At 43.6% G+C, this 9272-nt stretch overlaps 1 protein-coding gene across 1 annotated transcript in view; it reads right to left on the reverse strand.

Annotated features, from left to right (window-relative positions):
• CD101 (CD101 molecule) overlaps positions 1 to 3379 on the reverse strand; it is a 38310-nt gene extending 34931 nt beyond the window's left edge. Inside the window, exon 1 of the mRNA XM_020892337.2 lies at positions 3135 to 3379. Coding sequence (XP_020747996.2) covers positions 3135 to 3177 — 43 coding nt within the window. The 5' untranslated portion in view covers positions 3178 to 3379. The remainder of the gene's footprint in view (positions 1 to 3134) is intronic.
• Positions 3380 to 9272: the final 5893 nt, after the last annotated feature.

The following is a 9272-nucleotide window of genomic DNA, read 5'->3' on the forward strand; positions in this document are numbered from 1 at the left end:
AGAAGTTTCATGGAGAAGGGAAAGAGAAAAATAGGGTGGTAGTTAGAAAGAGCAGTTCAATGGGGCAGAGCAGTGAGGGCAGATAGACGGGGGTGCCTCTGCATGTTTATGGGCAGAGGAGCTGCACAAGGGAGAAATGGATGAAGCCAGAGAGATGATGAATGCAGTAAGGTCTTAGTGGAAGCATGAGGTCAAGAACTTGATTGGGAGAGTACCACTTTCTCAGAAAAGTGAAAGAGACAATGTGAAGGATTAATAGGTATCATGGAGGTACAAAGAAATGACAGACAGAGGCCAGTTCAAATGGTCATGCATGGGGAATCATACACTTGAAGCATCTTATAAATCTATTTTCTGTGGGATGTTGCACATATCTCTCCTCCAAAAGAGGAAAATACCTTAGGGGACTGGCCTGTTGCTTTCTCTTTTAATGGACAGAGGGTTAGGCACCTCTGGACAGCAGATTCTTGCTGACTGATGCACACACAGTTTAACAATGACATACTGCATCAGAGTCACACTTTTGATGCATGAAGAATTTCCTGATGGTATTGACTTTTTTCAAAAACATCACTGGCATTGCCAAATTCTCTATTTCAGTGTTATTTGAATTGAAGTTATTTGATTGAGCTATATAAAATGGTCAACACCTGACCATTTTTGATATACAAAAACAGCAACTTCAAATACTTCCACCTTATACAAAACCTAGCTGGAGAACATCAAACACAACAAACAACTTCTCTTTCTTTACCCATACAAAATCTCTGTATGCTTGGAGGCTGAAAGCATTTTCATCCATAATTTAATGGATTTCTTTTTTTTTCTTCATGAATACAGTCTTAGTAGGACAAACAGTATGCCCTCCCCAGGACCCTCCCAAGTTAATGACTTTTATTTGTAGGGCAGCTAGTTAGGGTGAGGGGTGACAGACCAAGAGGACAAAGCTAAGTCCAAGAATTCATTTATCCATGACTTTAACCTCATCTGGCCCCATATTCTAACAGGATTCATCAGTCTTTACAAATTTTTTTGAGCTTTTTATTTTATATATAAATTTATATTAAATTTATTTTATATATTTATAGCCAATTAAACAATGTTGTGATAGTTTCAGGTGAATAGTGAAGGGACTCAGCCATACATATATATTTACATATTTATTTTTAAAATTAATTAGGACAAGGTAAACATTTGCTAAACAATGCAAGTGCTCAACTGATCATCCATCATTTAGTTTATTTCCTTAATTTCTCCTTCTGTATTTGTAATGACAAATAGCAGGCTTGCAACATCTTTTTCAAGTTACTTTCTGATTTAGGTGTTTTTCACATAAAAACTGGGGCTCTATACAAAATAAGTATTTATGGAATCTAAATTTAGAAGAAGTAAATATATAACCCAGTTTAGGTAATGGTTTAAATGAACTAGGAAAAGCCAGCCTGCTTCCCCTTTTTGAACCTTGGTTACTTTCCTTTTCCCAGGCCTTTTGGACTACTCACCAACCCCATCCCCCCCACCAAAAAAAAAGACAGAATTTGCAACTGTCTGACTTGTTGCTCAACGTAAGCCAAGTTTCCCCATACACAAGCCAAACACACAGTTCAGAGACACAAGGCAGACATTTGAGAGTCACACTCAGACACCTGAATAGGACAAGTAGGAACATGCCAGGCAACAGTCCCCAAAGGACCCCACCAGTCCTCCTAGTCATCAGTGCTTGCTAAGCCAGTCTGGTGGGCATCAATTAACCAGCAACTGGTCCCAATAACTTCCCCTGCAGGCTATCCATCACCCCCATCAGGCCCCGTATCTGATCTTCACCTCTCACTACCCAGTGTCCTTTGAGACATGAGCCCAGTGCAACTCAAGCCAAGGGTTTATTAAGTGCCCCTTTGAGCTGAACGCTGCACCCTTTTTGTCTATTAGCCACAGCCTTGGTTACTCTGATCCTAAGCTCTTTTAGTTCCCCTGTTGTCCAAATCCCTTCACTAATTCCATCTAGTCACTCTAAAGCAGAAGTTTTAAACCTGAGTCCACATGGGGGAATAAAGCATTTGTAAACTTGGGTGGAAAAACACCCTACATCTTTATTTTCACTAACCTCAATGGAAATTCAGTATTTTCTTCAGCTATGAAGGTAGACAACAAACCATAGATATTTCCACATCACATCTATTGCAGAGTCTTGAAATATTGTTCACACTCATTACTACATTGAAATTTGGTGGTTAGTAGACCACTTCTAGATCTTATCATATAATGAATACATAAAGAAGAAAATAAATTACTACTGCACAATTTATTTTAAAATATTTTTGATAACTGCATTTCAATATGATTATTTTCCCCTATAATCTTATGTGTTTTAATTTATGTATTTAAAAATTATTCTGAGAGGGGGGGTGAAGATGAGCTTCACCAGATGCTAAATGAATCCACAGCACTAAAAAGTACCTGCTCCCTGCTCTATCTGCTCTGAAACTATTTCATGCCCTTCCCAGTTCATCTGTTCTCCATCCACCCCCAAATTTCTACTTCTTCCACCCTGTTCAACCATGTACAAGTGCCCCTAGGCTCGTGGAGGCCCTTCCACATGGCTCTCAGCAGAGACATGTGACTCTTCCTGCCACCTTCTCAGTTTCACAGTAGTCAACACCCACTTCAGCTCACAGGTGAACTCAGAACTGTCTTTTAAGCTAGCCTAAAACTATTACGTGCTCTCATAAGCCTTTCATCCAGCCACATCCCCGATGTACATTACTCTAGACAAGCTCTCATCAGGCATCCCCTGTCAGTCTGAAGAGTTAAGCCTCATCCTATCTCCAGGAATGGGTTAGCCCAAGAAAATAAGGTGAAGGCAGGGCCAGAGAAACTGGCAGATCTAGTAACACACGCAAGTATAAAAACCTCTGGGATCAGGTTCATGGGACTCAACCAAACATTGCACCACCTGGAACTCAAGTTTGTTCAGGTAGCCAAGAACATCATCAAAAGTCAAGAATGATTGCCAGCACCAGAGATGTGGGCCACTGTGTTCCCCATAGAGACCAAACTGTCCCATTTTATCACCCAACAGTCTCTGTTTGACTAGTTCCCGTGACAACAGTAACATACAGAATTATGACACTTACTCAGAAAGAGAAAAAATGATGCCAGATGTGGGAAGCGTGCCATTTGGACCAGTGTAGACCTTTCCTGGTGGTGTCACTGAAGTTGCTCAGACGCCGTGTGACAAATGCTGCGCGCTCACTACAAAGATAAAGAGGAAGCACTCGTGCGGTTTCCAGCCCACTGAGAAGCAGAGATGGCCTGCAAAGGGCAATACAGGTTGCTTTACATGGCTCTTTGAAAATCATTCAAATTCGGTGTGAAAAGTTATCTTCATGGGCAGCTAACAATATATAGATACAAATAAGAAAAGATGGCCTCCTTCTGGCTAAATATGTATCAATTTAGGTAATGATGAGGGCATTTAACCAAACAATAAATAAAACAATCAAGCAGAAATTTTCTCTTCTTAGCTCTCACCTTGCCTCCCATCTTGGGAGAGGGAAGGGGTTGAGAAAAGAGCCCCTGGAAGACAGGAACCTGGGCAGCATGAGGTGGCGGTGATGCTGCCATGCTCTAGAATCAGGCTGCCTGAGTGTGCACACAGACTCTGTTTTTAGTAGCTGATCTTAGAAAAGTTACTTAACATTTTCTAACTCTCATCTATAAAACAGAGATACTAACTGTGTACGTCCCATAAGATTGCTGTGAGAATTGAATGGACTAATTCACTGAAAGCACTCAGAGCAACATCTAGTACATAGGAAGTGCCCAATGGATATCAAGGAACATTTAAGGGAATCTTCAGCTGCTCAGCGTGGACCTGGCCACTAAGGAGGGACCTGAATCCAGGCCAAATTAATCCTAGTACCCAAAGACAAGACTGTACAAGGGACAAGCTCACTAAGGATGTTAGTTCTCCAGACCAAGCCTCTATTTAGATACATCAGGGATGGTCTGGTCTGCTTCAGGCCACAGTTACAGCAGATTCCTGCTCCAACCATCCACTGATTTATCCAATGATTTTTTTTTTTTTTTAATCTTCTGGGTGTGTTAGGGGCTGCACATACTGGGTTGGACAAAATGTTTCTTTTTGACCAACTCAATACAAAGTCTTTGTTCTCAGGAAGCTTCCACTTACTCAGGTAACCACAGGGTAATTTTGCAAGCACAACAATCAATGGGGCACCTCAGTCCAGGGAAGTGAGTGGGTGGGAGGGAGGGTCAGGATCGGCTGGGTCACGTGAGGCAACCAGGGAGGAAGGGGGTGCCGAGGTGGGTTGGGGAGATCCAGCATGGACCGTGATGCATCAGCTGTGCCCTCTTGTTGGAGTAAAGTTAAAGGCTGGTGTGAAGGGAGAGGGTCTATAGAGGTGGGCTGGGACAGACCTGAGTTGGTCATGCACGCCAGGCCTAAGAAATTGGTCTTAACCTTATAGAAAAGGGAAGCTATTAAGATGTTGTTTGTTGGTTGGTTTTTTAAGTAGGAAAATGGCCTGGTCATGTTTTTCTTTTAAGCTGAACACCAAGATGAGGAAAGGAGACGAGGGAGGAAGCAGGAAGGCCAGATACAGCCTTTTGCAATTTTCTGCAGGAGCAATGCTAAGGGCCTGAATTAGGGCATTTAACATAAAGACAGAGCTAGGAGAGATGATGAGGTCATGAAATACTTCACGGAGCATCTGCTTTAGGATAAGCACCTTACCAGGTGCCAGAGACACATATGGAAAAGTGTAGCCTTTGATCTTAGGAAATTTTGCTGGTGGAGCCTGCTGCAGGTGGACAGGAAAGAATACGACTGGCTATCACATAAAGTAAATTCCGGGAGGTCCACTAGGAGAAATACAGGCGGCAAGAGACATGGAGAGCTGGAGGAGAGAAAGAATGTATCTAATTTGAGGAGAATGGGAAGTCAGGAATCTTCAGGGAAAAGGTAGCATTGTATGATTTATTTTTCCAGGGGGAATTAGAGTAGAGTAGGGTAAGATTTGATGCTTTTGAACTGTGGTGTTGGAGAAGACTCTTGAGAGTCCCTTGGACTGCAAGGAGATCCAACCAGTCCATCCTAAAGGAAATCAGTCCTGGGTGTTCATTGGAAGGACTGATGCTGAAGCTGAAACTCCAATACTTTGGCCACTTCATGTGAAGAGCTGACTCATTGGAAAAGACCCTGATGTTGGGAGGGATTGGGGGCAGGAGGAGAAGGGGACGACAGAGGATGAGATGGCTGGATGGCATCACCAACTCGATGGGCATAAGTTTGAGTAAACTCCGGGAGTTGGTGAAGGACAGGGAGGCCTGGCGTGCTGCGATTCATGGAGTCACAAAGAGTCGGACACAACTGAGCAACTGAACTGAACTGAGGGTAAGATCCTACAAGCTTTCATCTGGAAGCCTATAACTTTAAAAAGTTATTTATTTATTGGCCAGGCCACACAGCACGTGGGATCCTAATTCTCTGAATAGGGATCAAACCCCTGCCCCTTGTAGTGGAAGCGTGGAATCTTAACTACTGGGCCACTGGGGAAGCCCTTGAAGCCTCTAACTTCTTTTTTAATTTTAATTTTTTTCTTTTTTTCAGGTTTTTAAAAATTGAGGTATAATTGACACACAACACTGTATTAGTTGAGCTTCCCTCGTGGGTCAGTCAGTAAAGAATCTGCCTACAGTGCAGAAGACCTAGGTTCAATCCCTGGGTCAGGAAGATGCCCTGGAGAAGAAAACAGCAACTCACTTTAGTATTCTTGCATGGGAAATCCCATGGACAGAGGAGCTATGGAGTTGCAAGAGTCGGACACAGCTTGGCAACTAAACCACCGACCAGCACCACCACCACTGTGCTAGCTTTAGGTGTACAACGCAGTGATCTCCCTTTGGTTTTATTCATTAGCAATGACACCAAACAATAGCAACCCTCCTCCATGTCAACCTACAAATATTAACACCATCAGTTAAAAGGCCCTGTGCATTCCTTTTTAAGGTACTATGCAGTGCTTGGGGGATAAAAGAGGTAAAAAAATGGGTCCTGCCCTCAGGAAGTTGGAATCTAGTTTGATAAAGGACTGTAGATAAGAAATGGCAGCCATGGAAGGCAGTCTGTGTTGGGTATTCATTTTATGACTCAGGCAAGACCACTGCAGGCAGGGGGCAGCCAGAGGTCATTCAGAAAAGGCTGGTTTAGGTGGTGTATGTTAGGTCTTTGGAGATCTGGAATGATTCAAAGAGAGAAAAGAGAAGAAAGGACATTCCCTAGGGAGAAATAAAATGTACAAAGATACTGAGGCAGGGATATACAGGTTGTATTTAGGGAACAATTAAAGGGCATCTTACCTGGAATGGTGATTTCAAACTACCTCTCCAGGCAGTTAACTATAGTATCAGTAGGGCTTGAGGTACAAGAATTTTTTCACCATTTCAGTTGTAGAAGTCATGGGTTAGGCCCTAGGCTCCAAAATTTACTGTATCAGTTAGCTATTGCTGCATAACAAATAGCAAGCTTTGGTGGCATACAGTAATAGTACAGATTTTTGTTCACAAGCCTATGGATGAGCTGATGGGAGCTAGATGATCTAGGATGGCCTTAGCTTGGATCCCTCTCACAGTCCTTGAATAGGCTAGCCTGAGCACATTTTCACAGTAATGTCAGGGGTCCAAAAGGACTAGGAGAAACACATCAGTACTTTTAAAAGCTTCTACTTGCATCATGACTGCTAACATCCTCAGATCAAAGCAAGTCTCATGGCCAAGTCCAAAAGCAAGAGATGGGTTAATAGACTCCATCTCTTGCAGGAAGGAAACAGCAAAGTGGCAGGGCAAAAGCAGTGGAAGGGAACTGGGGGCATCGATGCAATCAATCTGCTACACTCATGGAAAAGAAAATTATGTCAGAAATAAGCACTGACCACAGAGACCATCACTGCCAATAATGCAGAGGGCCCTGTGTTCCTGAAACACACAACTAAGTAGTGAAGTGAAAGTCGCTCAGTCGTGTCTGACTCTTTGAGATCCCATGGACTATACAGTCCATGGAATTCTCCAGGCTATACTACTGGAGTGGGTAGCCTTTTCCCTTCTCCAGGGGATCTTGCCAACCCAAGGATTAAACCCAGGTCTCCTGCATTGCAGGCAGATTCTTTACCAGCTGAACCATAAGGGAAGCCCAAGAATACTGGAGTGGAGTAGCCTATCCCTTCTCCAGGGGATCTTCCTGACCCAGGAATCGAACCGGGGTCTCCTCCATTGCAGGCAGATTCTTTACCAACTGAGCTATCAGGGAAGCCCAACTAAGTAATGCTCTGGCAATTTTTCACTCCTGGCTGTTGCCAATTTTTTTTTCTTTCCATGTTAGCGGCTCTGTTTCTGCCAGAATTTAACATTGACAGGGTGATGCTGCTTCTTTTCTGGAAGGAAAAAAAGAAGCTTTATGTTATTAAGAGGAAAAGAAAAAAGGAGAAGAAAGAAAAAATAGAACCAGTGAGAAAGACAGTTATTCTATTACCTTGGGAATCACTGTAGAGCATGGCAATTGTATCAGTTGAAAGGAATGTAAAAATGGAATCCCTGATTCAGATGGAGGTACAGGGCCAGTGATAGTCAAAGCAACACAATGATGTACTCAAGAAAAAAGTCCTTTCTTAAGTTCCTAGAAGATTAATGAAAAGTGATGTATTTTTTTTCAGGTTTAACATTTCAAATATTAATTCCACAAAATGACAAAAATTGCAAATATCACGGATTCCTAGGCTAAGCATTCAGGCCTAAGAAATATTTAAATGCAGACCTTTTACATGTCAAAGTTCTGTGTGAGGCATTTTCACTTATGCAGGGTTACAGAATAGCTCACATCATTAATCGCATTTTATAGATGAGAAAACCGAGGCTCAGAGGAATCCATTAACTTGGCCAAGATTGTATGGCTGGGAATGGGTGCATTCTATGGCTGCCATCTCACTTTTGGCTCAGTGCCCTTTCTATTACACTTTCTAGCTTGCCATTCAAAATTTTCAGAAGGCAAAGTATGTGGGACAGTGAGTGACAGGAGGACAGAAAAGAAAATCCTGGAGGGGTAAGCAGAAAGCTGATCAGGATTTTGCCCATTTTCCCTACCTGAGCTCCTGCAATTTAGGTCAGTGATTGCTACCTGCATGGGTGTAGGTCTTACCCAGGTACAGAGCAGCCCCAGGTTCTGAGCCTTGCTCCTCCACGCATGGAACGCCACAATGAGCTCAATCAATCTGTCCCTCATACAACAGTGGGAGAAACAGGCCTAGAGCAGACCCGGGTACAACTTGGGTCCTATGACGGACAACAACTCCCAGGTCCTTTACTTCTCACCAGCCTGATTTCACCAGGAGCTGACAATTGGCTAACTGAGGCTGAGTTTTTCAACTTGGGTGGCAACTCCTATCTGTGGGGAAAACCTTAAGTAGATTCCTGTGGGCAGAGGCAAAGGCCAGGGCACAAGAAGGGCATCTCCTAGCCATACAATCTAGGCAGGTTAGTTGATTCCTCTGAGCCTGTTTTCTCATCTGTAAAATGGGATTAGTTACTACCTATCACATAGTGATATGAGTTATTCTACAATACTGCATGTGTGAAAGGAAAGGGGGTGAAGGAGGAGACAGGGATTAGAGGCTGGCAGCAGCAGAGCAAGAGCAACAGATGGGATTCCCAGGCCATCTTCTGGTTTCAGATATACCCTTGGCAAGAGCTACATCTTCAGTTCCCTGTCAGGGAGTAAGTGACGATGAGTTCTGATTTTAAAACAAGAAGGGGGTGTGGGGGAGTGCTCAAAATAGGCCCCAAAGGGAAGCAGAAAGGGGGCGAAGGGACAGGAAGTTTGCTTTACCTGGGCTCTAGGTGTACCCCCGACACAGATGCCCCTTCATGGTCTCCTTGGCCCATAAAGCAGCCCAGCTGCCTACTCCCTTACTAAATCATCACCTTTTCACACTAGTTTCCAGCTGCCTCCTCGTCCCTCCCCTCTTCAGATCTGTGAGTGTCCCCATATTCTGTATTCTGCTTGATTTCCTAACTAGCCAGCACTTGAGCCCACCATGTTCTGGGCTTGACTTCACCCAAACACCAAGGTCACAGCCACGGACAGTGTTCCGCTCTTCCCTTGACTCGGTCCTTCTGTGGCATGAGGAATGACCGACCATTGGCACATCTGCTCGGAATTCCGTCCTTCCTCCTCTGATACCACGGTCTTGCCGGGATTC

This window comes from Odocoileus virginianus, chromosome 5, assembly GCF_023699985.2.
Source record: "Odocoileus virginianus isolate 20LAN1187 ecotype Illinois chromosome 5, Ovbor_1.2, whole genome shotgun sequence".
In the NCBI taxonomy this organism is placed as follows: Eukaryota; Metazoa; Chordata; class Mammalia; order Artiodactyla; family Cervidae; genus Odocoileus; species Odocoileus virginianus.